General features: G+C 48.8%; 1 protein-coding gene across 1 annotated transcript; it reads right to left on the reverse strand.

Annotated features, from left to right (window-relative positions):
* Positions 1–1,431: 1,431 nt before the first annotated feature.
* Positions 1,432–21,435, reverse strand: SF3A1 (splicing factor 3a subunit 1). The gene is made up of 16 exons (XM_045887327.2): positions 21,231–21,435; positions 18,382–18,503; positions 13,336–13,543; positions 11,976–12,233; positions 9,394–9,468; positions 8,517–8,667; positions 7,996–8,189; positions 7,012–7,129; positions 6,565–6,750; positions 5,796–5,917; positions 5,447–5,692; positions 4,686–4,893; positions 4,025–4,179; positions 2,941–3,042; positions 2,757–2,828; positions 1,432–1,960 (listed from the first exon to the last, which is right to left on the reverse strand). The coding sequence occupies exons 1-16, from the start codon at positions 21,291–21,293 to the stop codon at positions 1,859–1,861; spliced, it is 2,382 nt and encodes a 793-aa protein (XP_045743283.1). The 5' UTR covers positions 21,294–21,435; the 3' UTR covers positions 1,432–1,858.
* Positions 21,436–21,469: the final 34 nt, after the last annotated feature.

The following is a 21,469-nucleotide window of genomic DNA, read 5'->3' on the forward strand; positions in this document are numbered from 1 at the left end:
AGGGTGAGGAATAACATCCCTCGACCAAGTTAAAAATGTGAGGCATCAGTAGTTTGTAATGGAGCCATACAAGTGGTACTCTAAAAGGGCCACCTGAGCCCTAGGTCTGGAGTCAGAAGCTTTGCGATTGTGTGTATGGGACTGGGGCGGGGCGAGGAGGCTGCTGGTGGTACAGAGCAGGGTAGGGTGGTGACTAGAATACTGGTTCTATGACCTTGGGAATGGCCTTACCCCTCTGAGCCCTGGAGATGACCTCGTGGGGCAGCTAGGAGGATCCAATGGAGGGACTGCAAAGAAAAGGCACTAGATACTCTCGGGATAAACACACATGGATCTTTAGAACAGAATGAGATTTAGGTTTCAAATCAGGAAATAGTTTTCAACAGGCTCTCACCTTCCTCCCTCTAAATGCCCATAGCAGCGCCTAGCTCTGTGATAGCACAATTCCAAAAAAAAAAACCAGCCTGTATCTGGCTCTTACTAGGGAGCAAGGCCTGTGACAAGCATTCTGCACACATTCTCTTTTCAGCTTCTTACGCTGTGGACTGTGGGCATGCAACCCACCGTCTCTGTGCTCAGCTGACTCAAGTATGAAACAGGAAAACTCAATATTACATAAGTTAAAATTGATGGAGTACTTAAAACAGTAAGCAAACAGTAACCAAAAAATTGGTTAAATTTTTAAATTCTTAGAATAAGTCATAGCTGTGGCACAACTAAGTACTATTTAAATAAAACTAAAGAAAATTTCATGACCCTGTGCTCACTCAGGGTAAGCCACCTGACTAAGGTCACAGAGCCAATCAGGTGATGGATGATTCCAGGCCTGCAGGAAACTGCCACCCTCCAGTCTCATCTCCATGTGTCTCTCCGCTGCCCACTGACCCGGAACTGCATCACACTTGTCCTGTTCTTCTGTGGTCCTGGCATGCTGAAAGCATTTTGTAGCAATCTATTAAATACACAGGGTATGCCTTTGGAGAATCCAAACATTTTAAGAGCTTATAAATCTAAGACAAATTCATGAAAGACTTGGTGGTGATAAGAATTTAGTTAAAAGCCCAACATTCCGGGGCGCCTGGGTGGCTCAGTCGGTGAAGTGTCTGCCTTCGGCTCAGGTCATGATCTCAGGGTCCTGGGATCAAGCCCCACAGTGGACTTCCTGCTCAGAGGGGAGTCTGCATCTCCCTCTCCCCCCACTCCCCCCATGCACATTCTCAGATAAATAAAATCTTAAAAAAAAAAAAAAGCATAAAGCCTATTAACACTGTTTAAATGTTACCTCTAGCATACTAAAGTTCCTTCAATAAAAGAATATTTAACTTAAAAAAAAAAAGTCCAATATTCCTCAGAGTAGAAAAGGAGCCACAATGTACTGCCTTGGGTCTGGACAGGGCACAGGTGGCCAAGGGACAAGTCTTATGACACTGATTTCACAAAAGCATACAAGAGGTTTATTAGACAACCCATGGCAAGATACAAAATGATTAATAATGAGAACAACCATATTCTATCAGCCAGATGCCACTTGGTACTATGACACTATCCCATAGGACATTTCTGGGTTCACATCTAACTCGCTACCTAAAGAAATGAATCCCCTCAAATCAAGACTCAAACACAAAGGGATTCCAGAGACTGCTGGGGAGGAGACTGGCTTTGAAAGCTCTCCCTTATCAATGTGGAGAAGGGGTGGGGGGGAGAAAATTTGGCAGGACAATTTGAATTTCCAAGCTTAGTAAGAATGAAACAAATGTACAAGGCAGGGTCTCCTGGGACTGGGGCAGAGGGTGGGACAGTGGGAGACAGGAGGGGCAAAAACGGCAGTGGCTGAGACCTGACATCAGGTTTCTCTTCTCTATTTCTTCCGCCCGCCTCTCTCCTTGAGGGCCAGGTGGATGATGGCGCCATTGGCCATGTTGTAGTAAGCCAGGGAGTTGGAATCCTTGATGAAGATGCCCTGGAAAACAGATGGTATGCTTTAGCGTGGGGCAACCCAGCCTCGAGCAGTGTATAGTCTCACAACTCTGAACATCCATTCCCTCTGAACTCAGTGAATACAGGGGTCTGAAAGAAGATGGGGTCAATGGCGGGGAGCAGGGATGGGGGTGGCACAGGGTGGGATTGAAGGTCTCCGGTTCCCCCGAGAATGCTCTGCTTTCCTTCGTTCCTAGTAACCCATGCTCTTCCTCTTTGTCAACTCCCCAAAAAGCTGGCCCAGACCAACCCCATGAATTTCTGACTCTCAAATCGTATGACCTTTTAGAGATCAATCCAAGAGTCTCATTTTACAGAACAGGAAACTGAGGCTCAGAGTAGTCATTTGTCAAAGTCCTGAGAGGAAGAATAAAGCAGCCCCATGTGGCCAGGTGGGCACCAGGTTGAGCTGGACTATCACTTTTGTGTCTCTGCACAAAGCCAGGCCACCCCAGACCACACTGGCTGGGATGGCTCCACCACTGGGCCAGAAACCCACCACAGCATTCCAAGTCTTGTCCCCAGATGTCCACCCTAGTCACAGAGGCAAAAGGTTTTTGGGGCTCTACATAAGACTAGACTGTGCCCCAGCCACCCCGAGCCTTGCTCTCTTGGGCTAACCTGCCCTGGTACTCCCAGACAGCATCACCACTTCTAGGACAGACTCACGTGGCCACACCCACATGTCTCTCCACTCCTTTGATTCCACAGGGGATTTAGCTTCTGGGATGGCAAAGGCATTGTGACCCAAGGGGCAAGACCACTCACATCTGACTCACCTCATACTGCAGCTTCTGTTTCCCTGCAGGCATACCCGTGGCTTCATGAATCTTCACCTTGATGACGGAGACCTGTGGGACCGAGAGGTTGTTCAGCCCCTTGCTAAGGTCAGCTGAAGAAAGCTGCCCCCCCTGACTCCTTGGATCCCTGCACCTGATGCCACTTAGCAGCAGCAACTCATACCTGGTCTGTGAGCGGGAGTGTGAAGACCAGCACTTGTCCATTCAGTTTCCATTCAGTCTTATCCTGCATGTTGGGCACTTGGACTTTGATGGACACTGGACCCTACAAACAGGACATGGCCGTTACACCCGGGGAACCCTGAGCCCATCAGGAACTATGCTCTCCTATTCTGGGCCAATCTAAACAATATCACCTGTCCATCTGGGCTCTTGGACTCTGGCCCAACTCACTACTAACACCACTAGCAACATGGCACAATTCACTCCCTTTTCAAGATTTGGTTTCTCTTCTTCAAAATGATCTCTACCCTGCCTCCTGGTGAGTCTGGAACTGAAAAAGTGATAAGGAAATGCCCTGTAAACCCCAAAAGCACAAAAGAGAGAGAATATAAACTGCAGAGTCAGAAAACCTGAGCTCCCAACTCCTAGTCTAACCATGTCTCGCTAAGCCTCAACACCAAGTTTATAAAGCAAGTGATCACAACAGCTGCATGGTACTGTTGTTAAGCACTGAAAAGACATGTGCCCATAAAATGTGTAGCTCTACCTTGGCACTTCAGCTGGTACTCAGAAAATGGGAACTGCTATCGGAAAGAAAAAAAAAAAGATCGGGTCAAATGCACTGGGGGGATGGGGCGAGCACTGTTTCTGCCTCCTCACTAGAACCTGACAGCTTCCCTAGGTACTGGCAGTGCCAGGATTCCCCTTATTTCTAGCACCCAACAGAATCCCCACAACAGGGAGAACTCTAAGGAGCTGGAGCCAGAGAAGAAAGCCACAGAGAAATTAAGAACCACACCCAGGACTTCCTCCAGTGCCCAGGGCCCCTTTCATACCCAAGTCCTGCCTGCTGGTCTCCACAATAATTCATACCAGAGGGACTATCTATCCGGCCTGCTCCTGTGACTGCTAACTGCACATCCACTGTGCACTCAGAAGCTCTTACAGGCTTCAAAAAGCCGACTTAGGCCCCCGAGGCCAAAACAGTGGGAGCAGACTAGGGTGGGCCAGGGAGTGTAACTGAAGCAGGACTGGATTCCCCAACTAGGCCTTACGACCACGGGTGGCACTCTAGTATCACATACCTTGTTTCTGCGTAGGAACTCCTCTTCAGGCACGAGGCTGTCCTCTGTCTTCAGTTTCTTGGAGGCAGGCTCATCCTCCATGGGAGGCGGGGGGTGGACAGGGGGCATCGGGGCTGGAGCTGGGACAGGTGCCACAGGTGGAGCGGGTACAAATGCTGCAAGGACAGGAATAAGCAGTTGCATGAGTGCAAGGGCCCTGGGACTCAGGGCTGGTGAGGGGAGACTGCAAAGGTTTCCCACTTCTCCCAGTCACAGTTGGGAAGGGTCACTTCTTGCTGAGTCTGGCAGCCAGCAGGATCCCTGGCAGGGAGACCTGGGAGACTGCCCAGACTGGTCAGCAGGGGACTGGCAGCAGGGGCAGGACTGATGGACAGAGTAGGTGCCAGATGACCGCAAGCATCATTGGCCCCCTGCACCTGTCTGGAGCCTGACCACCCCCGGTGCACAGACCCCAGCTCTGCCACGTCAGCCTATCTCCCCCAGGACCTGTGGCTCCCCAGCTCCTAGCTCAGGGATCACACACATGGGGAAGCCAAGGCTCCCCTCTGGGTTGACCCCCAGCTGTAACAACGAGGCACTACCATTGGCCACTGCTCTGCTCACAGTGTTTAATCTATAGTCCTGACCCAATGGCCTGGAAGGTGACATAAGACACACTGACCTGTTGGCACAATCATGGGGGGTGGGCGGGGTGCCATGATAGGAGGGGCCGAGGGAGGCATGGGCACCACGTTGATCCTGGGTGCATGGATGATGGGTGGCATGGGGGCAATCACTGAGCCTGGGGGTAGTCGGACCACTGATGCCATCGGGGGGCGGGGCATGACAGGTACTGCAGACACAACTGTGGTACGAACAGGAGGCGGCATCTGTGGGGGGAGAAGGGACAGGAAGCCAAAGCTGGACCTCGAGGGCATATGAGGCTGGTGATTAGCCACCTGTAGCCTTTGAGGATAGGGACTGGACAGCTCTGACGGAGTCCCCTGAGGCTGACAGACTGCAGGCTCACAACCAGGCTCTGACAGAAACTACACCGAGAGAGGCTCAGAGTGACACTCTTTCCACTTGGGACTCAACCAGCTGCTTGTGGCAGAAACTGAAAGAGACACCAAAGAGGCTGACCTCAAGTTAGCTTCCTGGAGACGGGCCAGCAGTCCTTGAAGACCTATTAAGCCCTGCAGCCCTTCTCTGCCCTAAGTCTGCTTCTCACATTTGCCTCTTGCCTCCCTCCCTGCTCCAATCCTCCCACACAGATGGATGATCACACTAGAGGTTCCCACTTAAAATTCAAGAGTTCTCTGTCTCTCAACTTGACCCAAACGGCACCTGGGCCCCACTATAAGGAAGTTGTCCTCAGCCGATAGTGTCCAACCCCAAGAACCAAGCTCTGCAAGATCAGTCCCAAAGTGGCTACTGGCTTACCGCGGGTGGCCGGGGCACAGAGGTAATTGGTGGGGCAGAGCTAGGAATGTTGGTGGCTGAAGACGGAGGTGGTGGCTGCTGGGGAAGCTCATTGGGTTTGCTGGGGCCAATCTTCTCTTTGGTATCATCCTCTGGCACCAGGCCCTTGGCCTTGTGGATGGCCTCAATCTGCTCCTGTAGGGTAATATTGGCCTGGGCAGCCTGCTGGGTCCGGGCCATGCTGCCTGAGTGGCCGTCCCAGGTCACCTGCAAGGGAAAGCAAAGCCACAGCTTGTCAGGGCTCCTAGAATGCAGCCGAAGTATAGGAGTGTGAGGGTGGGGAAGGCACTAGAATCCATCAGAACTGCACCTTTTCCTCTGGCTTCTGGATCTCCTCCTCACCGATCTTCTTACCGATGGCTGTTTCTTCTACACCGAAGATGTCAGTACGCCGCTCAGCCAACTGTTTCAAGCTGCTCTCAATATCCAGACCTGGATACAGTCACAGAACGGAGGCAGGGGACAGAAAGGAAACTAAAACCAGGTGCCCTTCTAACAGAGCAGCAACTCTCCCTGTGCAGGGTAGAGGCTGGTCCCATGAGGCAGGCCGAGTCTAGGTCCCAACACAGCATGCCCATGCTGAGCCTGGGGAAGCCCAATCAGCACTAAGCCTGTATGCTAGAGCTTGTCCAACCGCTTGACTTACGAGAAGCAATTGAGAGGACAGGATCACACAAATGGCAAGTGGCAGTCAGGACTAAAAGCTTACTCTCCTGCCTCTGGGACAGTTTTCCTCCCATCGTATCTCATTTCAAAGCACTAAGGGTGCTCTAGCCACCAGAGCCCTCATTCCAAGACAGCCCCAAGAAGGTCAACTTTCCCAGCTCTGGTATGTCTGGGATGCCATCCGTGTCAGGTTCCTGCCTTTGGAGGAGCCTTATGAAGAGTGCTTCTGGAAAATGGGGAATTCTTTTGAGGCATCACAGGCTGTACCTATCCTCAAAACTTTTTGTTGACCTCAGTTGTTGCTCTGTTTGCTTAAAGCAAGTTGACCATAGTCTAGAAATTCCCATGGGTCAAGGCGAGTCAGGGCCACGTCAGAGAAGGGGTATGGTCTGGGTGGGAGAACCCCACCTCACCTGGTGCATACACTTCATCGTCGCTCTGCTTCTCACGGATGGAGCGGTCTCGCTGCTCTAGCCAGCGGGGATCGAGAAGCCCAATGCGCATGTGTTCCTGCATTTTGCTGGCAGGGATCTTCTCCCCCGTAATAGGAGACACAAGATATTCATCTGGAGCAGGGGCTGGAGGCAGGGGCTTGGAAGCTGAAAGGTAAGAAAGACGCCTGAACAAGAACACTGGGAGGTGGCTGCGGGTTAAGACACTGCTGTCTTGTCTGTGCCTCACTCATCCGAGACACATCCGTTTAGTGCCATGCTGTAGCTGGCCCCGTAAAGGCACTGGGCACCAGAGATGACTCTGCTCAGTTCCCCACCACCAGGCCTGCCTTCATGACAAGCCACCTCACCCCCTCCCAGAAACAGACAGCACTGAGGAACATGTGAAGGCAGGAAAGTAGGCCCTACCTTTGGGGTCATAGTCCTTCCGAACAATGACCTGGTCTGGAGTCGGGGGCAGAGGCGGCGGCATGGGTGTCTCTGGGGGTGGGGGCACTTTCTGCCCTTCTTCTTCATCATCCGAACCCTGAAGAGCAAAGCAATGGCAGGACTCAGAGAAGGCCCAACAGGCCACCTCCCTGCAGCTGAGCCCTGGCGGCTCTCAGGGTGATAAGGAGCCTAGGTCCCTGCCAGCCAGCATCCATGTGCTAAGCCTCTGGGGGCAGCCGAGGCCAGCCGGCAGCTGGCCAAGCTCCTTCCTCACAACATGAATGGGAGTGCTGGGGGCCGTGGTGCTAACACTCCGCCCAGGCATTTCCAGCAGCTGGCACCAGGCAGTCCCAGGAGGCCAAGGGCACTTAAACATGCTGGGGAGGGGCGCGGGGGGCAAGTTGGCGCTCAATGGTAGCTGCTCATGGACCAATGCTGGGAGGGAGAGAAAAAGTCAATTCCCACAGACACAGGGGCCATTCTTCTCACACACAAATTCTTTCCAAGGGGAGGAGAACAGCTTGGCTCTGGAGACTCTATGCCTGCTTGGAGGGGGTAGAGGTGGCCAAAAGGAAGCAGAGGCTACACTAAGAAAAGCTCTGGGAACTGCTGATCATTTGGGCCTAAGCTCAAATGCATCAAAGCATGTGGCAAAGTGTTCCCTTACTGAGAGCTGGCATAGGGGTGGGGGGGAGCAGGGCCTCTGGGCAAAGGGGGGAAGGTCACAGAACAGAGCCAGCACAGCTTTCAGATCCTTGCCTGTGAATGAATCTTTGTTGCTCGAGCTGGGAAGAGGCTCTATGCTGCCTGGGTCTGGGCAGCTGCTCAGCCAGGATGCCTTACTTGGGACCCATGCCTCCTTTCAAGGTTCACAAGGGAGCTGGATCTGACTTGTGGAGAGCACTCCCATCTCTTTAAGCGAAAGAGGGAAAGGCCAGCTCGCAGGCCCTCCCAGAAGTATACCTCATCCATGTCTTGCACTTGGGTGTCCTGGTCCAACTGCGAAGGAGGCTCCTCCGCCTTCTCCTGTTTCTCGTCCTCCTCATCAGACTCGACCTCCATCTCAACCTCTTCACTCTCCCCAAACTTCTCGTAGCGCTCCTGAATGAGGATTCGGGCCCCCAGTTCCTCTGGGGTGGTGGGGGGAGGGAAATTCCCTGGCAGAGAGTGATCCAGAGTCAGGAGACCTCCACAGATACTCCTTATCAAAGGCCCACTGGTCTACCCTCCCCACACTGTAAGCTCTCCAAGGGCCCGATTTCTCTTCCGGCTCCAGATGCCCACCCAAGGTCTGGCACGATGTTTGCTCAATTGGGTTTAATTGGGGCAATGTGGCAAATCTGAAGTCTTCTGGCAACAGAGATGAAACAGATAGATAAAACCCTCTGGGGGGACTATGCTGCTCCCTGGGAGGAGATGTATACCTGAGATATTCCAGGATGGTTCCAAGCTCCTGGCTCCCCCACCTGGAGTCACAGACCTACCTTGCTCATTGGGTTGGAAATCCACTGTTTCCACCACCACAAAATCATGCCAGTCAATCTGTGCATAGGCCACCCGCTCCTTCTCCTTTTCCTCTTCTTCCTTCTTTCTCTCTCGCTCCTGGAACTTGGCCCACTCCACCCGGTAACACACCTGAAGAGACAGGAAACGGCATGATGCTAAGCTGAATCAGGGTCTGCTCCTGACAGGACTGTCACCTCCAGTACCTTCACCAAAGCCAGCATCTCCTTCGGAACAGGAGGCTGCTCTACCCACAAGGGGAACTTCTGGAGGAAACTATGATATTTGCATTTGGTTTCAGTCAGGCCCAGAGCCTGGACAGAATATAACAATTCTAAATACCACAGAAAACTTGTGTCTGGGCCTCAAGGGCAACGATTTGTTATAACCTCAGAGTTTTCTCCTTGAGCTGGCAAGGGGCTCGATGCTCACAGAGCAGCAAACTCTGTCCCAGGAAGTCTGCATGACAACCAAGTACCCACAAGAGAAGCAGCAATCTGAGAGCCTGAGAAACAAAGCCTTCATGCAGCCACCCAAAACAGGCAATGCCAATATGCCTTCTCTCCTTGACTCTGAAAACTTGGGGCCTCAAAAGGCATCTGTCACCAGAAAACCTGTTCAGGAGTTGGCTTCTAGTGAGGGCAGAAAAGAGGAAGATCCAGTAACGCTGAGAGAAAAGCAGAAAGTTAGGGAGCAGAGAGTCCAGGGTTCTTCAGCCTTTGTGGCCACAAGGCCTTTCTTCCCACTACTCCTGTGCCTGGAACACAACAAGGTCCCGCCTCGAAGCCTATTTCCAAACATGAAACAACCCAAACACAGTCACTCGTACCACCAGTAACTAGTTATAATTTAGTTTACCTGGTCCAAAACTTCTCGAGGGTTCTCAGCCTCTTTCTTGAGCTTTGTAAATAAGCCTTTAGGCGGAATCAAGATCTGAAACATGGGAAGAGTTAAAACGACTGTTAGTGTAGTACAACACAGGACAAAGAGGGAGCTTCCCGGGGCCTGTGGAAAGGCACAGGAAAAGCGAGAGCATGGGGTTCCAGGTCCCAATCCCAACTCCACTTTGCTGTGCGACTTTGGGCAAGTCACTTAAACTCTGTAACTTGGCTGCCTTCTACAAATAGTGACACCACCGCTTAAAGCTGGCACAGTCAACGTAAAAGGTTGCTGCAAGGAGTGGCAGGAAAACAAGCAAAAGCACTGCCCTCCACCCAGCGTAGTCCGCATGCGCTGGCTGCTCTCAGGGCATGGGGCTGCTCCTACCCTTCTGCGCATGCCACCAGGCCCTTTTGCACGTGCTCCCCTGACAACCCTACTCCAGACGGCCACCCACACACCTCATCTCCTAGATTCTGTCCCCTGCTTTCTATTTCTCCATAGTGTTTATTACCAGCGGACATCCATCCACTGACATTGCACTTGCTTGTCACCTCCCTCACCAGACCAGAAACTCCACATAAAGACAGAAATTTCTATGTCTTCTGTTCACTATTGTATCTCCGGCATTTGAAATAAAGTCCGACACTGAATACATATTTGATGAGACAACAAATGATGGCTTTGTTCAAAACAGCATAAATTCCCAACAATATTTATTATCATTGGTAAAGTGGCTCAGCCTTATTCTATCATCCCTATACCTCTACCTCAGGAATAAATCTGCTCCTAGAGTCTCCCAAGACTAGAGACAGACACACCAGTGCCCTCAGGTTAGAGAACTAAATGTCAATACCTAAATCCTGAGAGAGAAGGAACAGGAAAGTAGCAGAATAAAAAGGGATCTGGGGACCTTTAACCCTGGAAGTAGTCCACTAGGGAAAATCAAGGCAGAGCTCATTTAAAATTGATACTGTGTAATAAATTACACTAACCCTTTGGCCTTCCACCATTGTTATTTTAGCTACTCTACCATTTTTTAATTTGATCATTTTCTATACACACACATTTTTATAATTCTTCCTAGTTACATACTTAAAGTGAATTAAGTTAGAGTAAATCATTACAGTCCTTTCAACTCAGATCTTTAATGTACTGTTCCTAACTGTCAAGAACAGATGTATGAACCATGCCACTAAAACGGGAAGACAACCTCCACTACATGTTGGGCAAGAAAAGCCACTGGCAAATCTGTATCAGTGTGCTTTGCAATATATTAGCAATCTGGGGGGCGCCTGGGTGGCTCAGTGGCTCAGTTGTTAAGCATCTGCCTTCTGCTCAGTTCATGATCCCAGGGTCCTGGGATCGAGCCTTGCAGCGGGCTCCCCGCTCTGCGGGAAGCCTGTTCTCCCTCTCCCACTCCCCCTGCTTGTGTTCCCTCTCTCGCTATGTCTCTGTCAAAAAAAATAAATTAAATCTTAAAAAAATAAATTAATAATCTGATTGTTTTTAAATACTAATATTCACTTGTCCAGAGTCTTGATTACAATAACGTAGCATGATAATTGAGACCTTCTTGTTCCGGACCCTGAAGCCCAGATCTTAGGGGCTGGAGAAAAATGCTAGAGTTTAAGTCCCAACTCAGCAAGCCCTAGCTGTATGACCCTGCCCAAGTTAACTTCTCTGTGCCTACTTCCTCTTCTGTAAAATAAATATAGCAGTGGCTACCTTACAGATTACTAGAGATTAAATGAAAAAATGCTACGTATATAATGAGTATTTCAACAATACTGGCTATATTTACTTAAGTTAAATTGTCTCCCAATATTTATTTAAATTACATTTCTAATCCAAGGTACTCTTTAGGGTGAAAAACAACATAGGTACTGGGGTCAGTGCAGCTACTTACTAGCTGAGAGACCATGAGTAAGTGACTTCAACTCTCTGAGCCTGTTTCTGCTTTTGAGAAAAAGGGGAAGCAGGGAGGGAATACCTCCTGGGTTCTTCTGAAGATTAAATTGGGCAAAAGGAGGCAATTATTAAGGGCTTCCTTCTCCTCAGGTCCCGTGCTAGGCAACTGAGATTGTGATGTACTTAAAAGCAGCTAGCACTTGGCGTTGTCACATAGCAGGCACTAACCTAATGGCAGTTATCAATCACACATTTCGCTTCTCAAACCACCAGTCTGTGTTACATTTAAATAGAAATCAAGACTTTAGGGGCACCTGGGTGGCTCAGTTGGTTAAGCGGCTGCCTTAGGCTCAGGTCATGATCCCGGGGTTCGGGGACTGAGCCCCACATTGGGCTCCTTGCTCCAAGGGGAGCCTGCTTCTCCCCTGCCTGCAGCTCCCCCCTGCTTGTGCTTGTTCTCTCCCTGTGTCAAATAAATAAAATCTTAAGTAAAAAAAAAATCTAGACTTCACACTGAACTGGAATTTTTAACATGTGCCTGAGGGCCCACAGAAGAGTCATGTCCTTGTGGACACGAGCAGATACAGTGCTTATGTAAGGTGCCCTCCTTCCCTAGGCCCAGCACCCCCGCCCCTGCCCTGCCCAGGCACCTTGGTGTACTGCTCCACCAGCTTCGTAAAGTAGTTGAAGAGGCTGTGCTGCGGGCGGAGGAAGTCAAACTGGTAGTTGCGCTGCTCTTTCTGCATCAGTTGGGTCAGAAACTGGCGGCCATTCCTGGCCACAAACTGAGCCGTCAGCTTCACCACATCCAGGTCAAACGCTGAGATGGAGGGGGGGTCTGCGATGAACTCAAACTCAGGAGGGGGCTCTTTGGGCACAATGGTCTCTTGTATCACCTGGGCTTGGACCTAAGATGCGGAGAGAATGTGAGGCTCGAGAGGGGGTGGGAAGACACCCCCAACAGGATGGCACAGACCTCTACACTTCTGTTAATCACATGTACACCAGTGGCCCACAGTGTGAGAGAATCCTAACTCATAAGAGCACCAATTTCTTGGCCAACTGTGGCCTCAACTCCCTGAATGGCTTTGAGCAAGAACCGTGCCCCTCTGTATTTCTGCTGTTGCCCTGAAACTGAGCGTCAAAACTGGGTGGCAGAAAATCTGACAGGAACATGCCTTATTAAATCCCGCCCAAGAGAGATGAAGGACACAGTTAGCCCTACATGTGTGCAGAGGACCCACTGGACAGAGGAATTCCGTTTGTTACCTCGCCTGGCTTTTATAGGTGAGAAAACTGAGGTAGCCTGAGGCCCTAGAAGTAGTAAATTGCAATGCAAGGTAACAGAATCTACTCCAATCTTTATTCCCCACTGTAAAACAGCAGGCAGCCTTTGGCACCATGGTCCAGGAAAATAGAGCAAAGAGAAGGGACCAGTCTAGGTCTATACAGGAGGCAAAATGTGCCAGCCCTTTATCTTCACTGGCGACCCTAACTGTCCCTAGTGATGGACCTAGAGAGGATTAAGGTATTAAAGCAGGCCACATGGAGGGGCCCTGGGAAGGTGAGATGGATGGGAGGGATGGCTCAAGAAGGGGCCCACAAGCCACATCCCAGCACTGTTCTCACTCCATGGTCAAGGCAAAGAGTACAGGCCAAGAGATTGAATCCTGGACTACTGACTCTGTGGCCTGGGTAAATCGTACTTCCCCAAGCCTCAGGTTCCTCATCTGTAAAATGGTCTCTTTGCTGTCCTCCTCAGGTAGCTGCTGTGAGATACCAATGAGACTCTTAAAGCACCAAGCATAGAGCTGGACAAGCCGTGCTCAGGAAATGTCAAGGGCCGCAGTACTTTGCTATCTGAGCCTCAGTGTTTTCTTCCTTGGATAGAAACCTCATGTCTCTCCCTCGCTGGTAGCGAGGTTTAGATAGCAGAGTTCATTATCTTCCCCTCCCTGGCCTGGCTTCCCTCTCAGCCCTGGGGATATGAAGGAAGGGAATGGCTCCAACCTTCTGGGGCAGCTGCTGCTGGGTGGCCTGCTGCTGCTGCTGCATGACCTTGGGGATGGCAGCGGAGGGCTCCTGAGCCTTCCCCTCCTTGAACTCGCTGACCTTGTGGCGGTAGTAGGCATGGTAAGGGTCATTAGGGTTCAAGAAGTTAAACTTGGGATTGTTGATCTCATTCTGTCGTATCCTAGCTTCAAATTCAGGTCCGTTTCTACAAGGAGGAAAAGAGAGAAGAATTAACACCACAACCCTTACAACTGCCTGAATGCAGAACACTGCCCATTCAAGCCCCCTTCTTGCCACCACTCATCACTCAAACTAGCCCATCCCTAAGTGCAGCAGAGGTCCTCCATGAGGCTCCCTGCGTCAGCGGCCAAAGTCATCTGCCTCCTCCAAGCCTTGGCCAGGCCTCCTCTACCACAGGGTCTCCCAGACCTCTGTTGCTCCTGTACTTCTTCTGTTAGTCTTGCCATTCCTGAAACTAAACTTACCGTTTTCTTTTAATATTTTAAAATGTACTTAAAAAGGAAGACGTATATTACTATTTCAAATAAAAATCAGTATGGCTTTACTAACAAAAAGAAACAAAATTAAACACAATGAAAATAAAGTAGTATTAAAGTAACATTAAAGCTCCAAGTTTGCTAGACTGAGGCCAGTTCTCTTAGTTAAAAAGAGAGATGACAGAGTGCTGGAGGAGTGTTAAAGATACACTAGCACCAAACTGACACTCTGTCCTTTGGGTAACCACAAGGATTGAAAAAAACATCAAAATGTAAACAATTTCATGTAATGTTTTGTCCAAGTACTACCCCAAATCACCTCATTTAGTACTGGCGGAGGCCCATGCAGGAAACACTGCTCTCCAAGGATCTGGACCTGTGCTGCTGCATAAGGCACATCCAGATGACAAGGGGAACAGTAAGAATAGAAGGGAGGTCTCCCATCTCTCCCAGCACCAAGACAGTTTCCCACATACACCCTACGTGCATGCCTTTAAAAAAACCTCAGGATTAAAAAAAAAAAAAGTCATGATATTTGGGGAACCCTGATTTTTAAAGAGTCCCAATGGTAATATTTCAAGGTGTCACACATATGGAACACCTATGTCACTCAGGAAGCACACTAAAGACATAAGATATGGACACATACACATTCTAAGTTCTCACTACTGACTCACCAAGTTACCAAACCTCCCACTCTCTCTTTTTTTTTTTTTTTACTTACTAGATTACCAGTTTATTATAAAAGGATATTTTAAAGGATAAAAATGAACAGTCAGATAAAGAGTCACATAGGGACAGGTCTGGTAAGGTCCTGAGCACAGGAGATTCTGTCCCTGTAGAGTCTGGGGTGCATCAGCCTCCTGGCACCCTCTCAGATGTGTTCTTGTTCACTGACCTGGAAACTCTCTGAATCCCTCTGGTTAGGGTTTTAAGACTTCATTACACAGGCATGGCTGATTAAATTATCAGCCATTGGTGACTGAACTCAATCTCCAGCCCCTCTCCCCTCCCTAGAAGTGGGGGGTCCAAACTTCTCTTCGACTCAATTTCCCATGTGTAAGATGTGGCTAATATCACCTTCTCTCTCTACCCTGGAGTACTTAGAAGATCAAATCAGTTAAGGAAATGCCAAAGTCTTTTTGAATCATACAGCGGTCTAACATGCAAGGGCTGTCACTCCTATGAAGGCTAGAAAGGGCTGTTCCATAAACACTAAAGATGATCTGGGTATTAGATGTTTGTGGTGGGGCGCCTAGGTGGCTCAGTCACTTAAGTGTCCGACTCTCGATTTCGGCTCAGGGCATGATCTCAGGATTGTGAAATAGAGCCCTGTGTCAGGCTCCTTACTCAGTGCAGAGTCTGCTTGAGATTCTCTCTATCCCTCTCCCTCTGCCCCTTCCCCTGTTCACGCTCTAACTAAAATCTTAAAAAAAGATGTTTGTGGGGCTTCCCTCACTCCTTCAGTCAGAGCCCAGCACTCAAAAGATGCCCTAAACACATCAAGGGATGGTTCCAGGGACTGCTGGCAACAAGTTGCATCACTCTCTTGAGACTTTCACACCCTGACCTTGCTAGCTGGAGGGTGAAAGACATGGTGCAGGCAATGCTGTGCCCCAGATTAGCCACCAAAACAAACTGTGCCATGGTGGTTGTCATCAACACCCAGGCTAGCTCCTCTGCAAGTTCTGGTCACACTCTGTAGCATGAATAACACCATGGTGTCTCAATTAGGCAGTGTATGAGTCCAACTGGAACCTCATGCTTGGGGAAGAAGCATCTCCACCTTCTCAAATAATGCAAACCACATATAAGGAAGGTGAATGCACACTTAGATACTGCTAAGGTAGGCCATCATGCCCAGCAAACACCCAGGGCAGACAAAGGGCTGCTAGAAAAGGGAAGGCTCTGCTTGCCTCCTCTATCACTGCCTCCTAAACCATAACCTCACCACATCTGGGAATAATCTGAAAGAAAATGAGAAGGCAGGAATGTTCATTCCAAGCTATTCTGTTCCTTTAAATTAACTTAATGTTAATTTTAGAATTATGTTCTCTAACACAAGGAATAGATTTCAGCAGAAAAAGACATGATTCTCAGAGTCAACCCAGCTGGTGGGATTTTTTAAGGGTAATTTCCACTTTAGTTTCTTGACAGGAAAATGCAGGGAAGGGAAGACCAAACCTAGAGAGAGAAAAAACTTCTTTCGGAAAAACATACTCAGTGATTTTAACCGTACGCTCCATCAATCAATATGCGAGACCCAACAGAAGTGAAAAGATGGTCCTGTAGGCTTCCTTTATCCCAAAGTGAGATGATGCTGGTCTGTTCCTCCATTGCAACGTAAACGAAATCAAGTCCACAGATATTTAAAAATGCCTATAAAGCCATCACCTTAGCCAAAAATAAATCTAGAAAATATGGATGCACACATTTTTAAGAAAACTTGGATATTCATTTCTGTGGCAGCAGAGGTTGGCACAAAATCACTGGAAAGCTACTTGGCAAAATGTTTAAGAAAATCTTTAAAAATGCTCTTTCAGCCAGTAATGTGCCACATGGAATTTTCTTCTAAGAAAACAATCTAGAAAGGAAAGAAGATGCTCAGATTTCCCCACAGCTTTGTGTGCCAAATTGAAATGTTGGAAACAACCTTGAAGGAAAATACAGAGGAGACAGCCAAGTCAAGGGAGGCCCATCACCTCAACATGGTGCACCGAGGACGGTGCAGTATCAGAGGACCGTAGAACAACACGGAAAAATGCTTATAACACAGCATAAAAGGGAAAAGCAGGATGTGAAAGTATCTACTAGTATTACAAGGATCTAAAAAAGGACATTAAGGACCAGAAGGAAACAGGAAAGTGAAAACAGCTGGTAGAAACTATTCTGGTAGTAAGACTGTGGTGATTCTTCCTCTAACACCCTTTTCCTAGTTACTGTTTTTAAATTATCAGGGCGAAAAAGGAAGCATGAGCGTTGCTATGAGACATTAAACATTTATCATAAACACAACACTTACTGCCCTAAACCTGACATTGTTCAACCAAGCACAGAGATTTAATGCAATACCCTGATTAATCAAAGCCTTTGAAATGTGAGGATATGAATCTGCATGGAGCCCAATAAGCAAAAGGCCTCAGGCAGAATAACCTCTTTCTATGTTTCATTTTATTAGGTTGGGAAAGGAAGGAACCCTCTATTAAAATGATGTACTGTGATGGGGATACTGCCTTGGGGTCAAGGCATGGCCCTCTGGAGAACACATGTCTTGACTGAGGGCAGCAGTGTGTTCTAGGCCAGCAACTGCTTATATGCAACGAGCTGTCCAGTTCGTTGACAAAAGACAGAAATCCAGATTTTTTGTGCAATCTCATTTTTTTTAAAAGCATTTTTATTTATTGGGGCACCTGGGTGGCTCTTCCTGCTTGTGTTCCCTCTCTCGCTGTGTCTCTGTCAAATAAATAAATAAAATCTTAAAAAAAAAAAAAGAATTTTTATTTATTTGACAGAAAGAGAGCGCACAGGCAGGCAGAGTAGCAGGCAGAGGGAGAGGGAGAAGTAGGCTCCCCACCAAGCAAGGAGCCTGATGCAGGGCGCGATCCCAGGACCCTGGGATCATGACCTGAGCCGAAGGCAGCTGCTTAACCAAGTGAGCCAAGGCACCTCAATCTCATTTTTAAACGGTGGCAACTTATTCAAGTTTAAAAAAAATATATTGTGATGTGGCACCTGGGTGGCTCAGGTGGTTGAGTGTCTGACTCTTGGTTTCAGCTTAGGTCATGATCTCATGGGTATTGGGATCAAGCCCTGTGTCAGGCTCCCCACTCAGTGGGTGGTCTGCTTTAAAATTCTCTCCCTCTGCCCAACCCCCCACCCCTCTCCCTCCCTCCCTGATAAATACATCTTTAAAAAAATATATATCATGAGGACAAACAAAAGCTCTATAGGCTGCATATGGCCTGTTGACTGCCAAAAGAATACTTTAAATACTTTAAACTAGGGGATGTGTTGACCTTTGGAGTCAAGTGACAATCAAGAGGATTCCATCTGAGGAAGTGGGAGCATGTAAAATATGATGGGGAAGGACGCGAGGAACTCGCACTGACTTCCATGTCATCCACGAAGACAGCTGACACTTGTATCATGTGCCTGAACTGCACTCAGTCCCATTCCCTCTCTCCTGCCTCTCAACAACTCTGAGGTGGTATTTTATTCCATTCTGCAGATGGACCAGTTGAAGCTCAGAGAAGTACAGTTCTTGCATAATGAGAATGACCAACTCCCTTTTTATGTCTTCCTCCAATCAGCAGCTCAGACACAGACACACATACTCTCCGTGACAAAATAGCTTCCTAGGCACTTCCTCAGGCCTATTTTGGAAGCACAGGTTCCTGGTGACTCTGGGGCTGGGTGTGACTCACATTCTGCCACTGCCGTGCCATGCTGGAGACATCAATCCTGCCCATGGCCCACCTCACCGCCATGCTGTAGTGTTAGATGAGCTCATGGGCCTAGGCTGGCAACGCAGAAGCAGCTATGTTACCTGGCCACAAAGCTGGCAGTCTTGTCGACGATATTCCTGACCTCTGGAGGAGGATAAATAATTCCCACCACTGGCTTGGAGGGGGTAGAATCCTCCTTTGAAGAAGCTTCTTCTTCTGTGGGCTGTGAAAACAAGAAAAGGAAAATAATGCCTTGAAGTTCCTGGCCTGGGGGACTGGATCCCAACTGTCAAACTCCTCTAAAATTTATTGAGAATAAAGACTCTCTCCCATGGACTTTCCTCGAGTTAGGACCCTCTGCTCCAGAAAAGCAGTTCTCTTAACTGCACTGTGCTTGCACAGGACTCTCCTGGGGAACCAGTGAAAAGAGCAGCCTCCGTGGCACCCCCCAGGCTAGTTGCTCTCAGTGACACTGGGAATCTGCATTTTTACCAAGTGTCCAGATGATTCAAATGGGGGCGCGGGGGGGGGGGTGTCTGACCGCATTCTAAGAAACCATCTTCCAGAATCCAGAAGGCCATGTCTGTACCCAGGGATGTGCCTGGCACGGGATAATTAACGACTATTTGCTGAATAAAGACAGGAAACTCTTCACTGGCAGCTCCTTATGCCCTTTCCCTCTGCACCTATTCTAGTCACAACCACCACTCAATGCTCAAATGTTTTGTGAAACCCCACTGGAATATACAACATCATCTGTCCCACAAGTTCCAATATTCTTTCTTCACCAGCTTCTTCCTCTTAGTAAACAAAGGGTCAGTCTCTCATCTTAAAAAAATAGCAGTTCCCTGCCCTCATATTCTTTCCTGCTGCTATGCTCTCCCCCTCTTCCTCTAGTAGCTAAATATCCTGAATTTTCTCAGCTTTGCCATTCCCACTTCCTCACCTCCCTGAGAACTGTACTTCTCAGCACTTGCCATTTCAAGGGCTCTTGCCAAAGTCAAACACGACTGCCTACAGCCAACTACGGCAGTCACCTGGTCATGTGACCAGTGACCATTCCTTCACAAAACTCTCCACTCAACTCCCATGCCCCATTCTCCTGTGTCTTTCCTTCTTGCTCACCATTCAAGTTTCCTTCCTGGCTCCTGTTTCACCTCCTGCCCTATGTTAGGGTTCCCAACTCCTGCGCTATGTTAGGGTTCTCCAGTATTCACACTGTCCTCAGGCACTCACAACTATGTCCTTTACTTCCCCTACCACCTCTAGGCTGAACAATCCCCCCAAACTGTCTCAGATCATTCTTAACGTGTCACAGAACTCTAGATCCAGCTGACTTCCAGGCACTTTCCTCTCTAACCGCTTTCCTCATGAATGGCCAACCATGCACTGTCACCCAGGCCAGAAACATGGCCCTCCTCTCCCTTCCTCGGCCTCCACATTCAATGATAATATTTATCAAGCACGCAGTAGGTTCCATATACTTCTCTAAGAACTTTAAATATATTAACTCTATGGCCCTTATAAGAGCCCTATGATGTGAATACTCATTACCCCCATTTTACAGATGACAAAACAGAGGAACGTAAAGCTTAACTAGTCCAAATGGCAGAACCAGGATTCCAACACATCACTTTTGTTGGAGAGTCTGCAACACCAGCCATTCTGTGACTTGAGCTTGCCCATCCACTCTGTCCCAACCCCTCACATCTAGGGCAGGCCCTCAGCATCTTTTGAGTAACTGTGCTCCTAGCAATTCTCATCACTACCTGCTACCTGAATTTCTGAAACACAAATGTCATTATGCAGCTTCAAACTCTTCTCTTTCTCCCCACTGTGTACTAGGAAAAGTTAAAATGCCCCAAAATGCATCTTTTGCCACCACTCTCCCAATCCTATGCTTCAACAACGCTTTTTAATTTACTCTTGACCAGAGACACCATCTGATTCCTACCCTGGTGTCTTAGCAATTATCTGGTATTAACTCATTTACTTTTCCCCAAGTGACTGGGAAAATGCCAGGGATACAGATGTACTTAAAAGTATCTGTGGTAAGGGTATGGACCTCTTCTGTATTCTGAACCCAAAGCAGGGGTCACCATACAATATGTGCTCAATAAATGTTTGCTTAATGAATAAAGGATGCTGTTAGCCTTTTCCAATCACCTGAATGGCAAACTACTAATTCATCCCTCTAAAAGCAATTTACCTACTTTAATTTCCCCTTCACTCCATCAAAAAAATGTTGATTAGTTTCTTCTGTATCTGATACTTATAGGGTCTATCACACCATACTGCAATTATTTACATACCTCTTTCCCCCTCAGCTAATTTAAGTGCTAACTGGTATCATTTATGGTGATCGAAGCAATAGTAGAATATTCACTTGTATCTATCTTCTCACTTAGAATTGTGAGCTCCCTAAACTAGTTGTGCTTCATTCATTCTGGGTAAGTCGGAGCCTGGCACGGTGTTTGGCTTAGATAAGCACCGAGCAGATGCTAATTACCAAAAATGTACCGTACAGGCTGGGAAACTAGGCATTACTGGGCAAAAACCGGCGGGCTGGGGGAGGACACGACGGTGGGCCCAATAACCACAGAAAACCTGCGGATGGGCTGGATCAGTGTTTCTCAAACTTTAATCAATCACCTTGAAATCTTGTTAAAATGCATTAGTATTTAGGTCTGGCATTTCTAATAAACTCCCAGGTGACGTTGATGCTGCTGGTCCGCGGACCACACTTTGAGAACCACTGTTCCAAGAGCGCTTCTTTTGCTACCAGAAGGCAGAGCAGAGCGGGAAGCGCGCTGCCTCCTGGGACTTGCAGTCCCTCCGAACCCTCGTAAGCGGCCGCTTCTTTCTCTGCATGAGTGAAGAGCGCCCGCGCCGGAGCGGAGGGCACGGGCCGAGGATCGGGCTGCCGGTCGAGGTGCGGGGGTCGCGGTACCTGTTTGGGCTCGGTGGCCGCGGGCGGCGGCGGAGGCACCGCCTGCACGGGTCCGGCCGGCATGACTGCGACGCTCAGGGCTGCCAGTCCGCCTCGCTGAAGGTGAGCGGTGCTGCGTCAAAGCAGCTCCCCGCACGGCCGATACGACAAGCTCGCAAGATGGCGGCGGCCGACGGAGTCGTCGCCGAGGAGGGAAAGCTGACGCACTTCCGGGACCGCCCCTTCTTCGTGATGCAACT

This window comes from Mirounga angustirostris, unplaced genomic scaffold, assembly GCF_029215605.1.
Source record: "Mirounga angustirostris isolate CCGP_5_RB_7025 unplaced genomic scaffold, mMirAng1.0.hap1 SCAF_14, whole genome shotgun sequence".
Taxonomy (NCBI): domain Eukaryota; kingdom Metazoa; phylum Chordata; class Mammalia; order Carnivora; family Phocidae; genus Mirounga; species Mirounga angustirostris.

Excerpts from the sequence above, each read along its gene's own strand:
- SF3A1 (XM_045887327.2), bottom strand. The coding sequence starts at position 21,293 with ATGCCGGCCGGACCCGTGCAGGCGGTGCCTCCGCCGCCGCCCGCGGCC. Across the intron at positions 2,829-2,940 it reads CACTCCCGCTCACAGACCAG|GTCTCCGTCATCAAGGTGAA; the intron begins GTATGAGTTGCT and ends TCGGTCCCACAG. Across the intron at positions 1,961-2,756 it reads AACAGAAGCTGCAGTATGAG|GGCATCTTCATCAAGGATTC; the intron begins GTGAGTCAGATG and ends TCTGTTTTCCAG.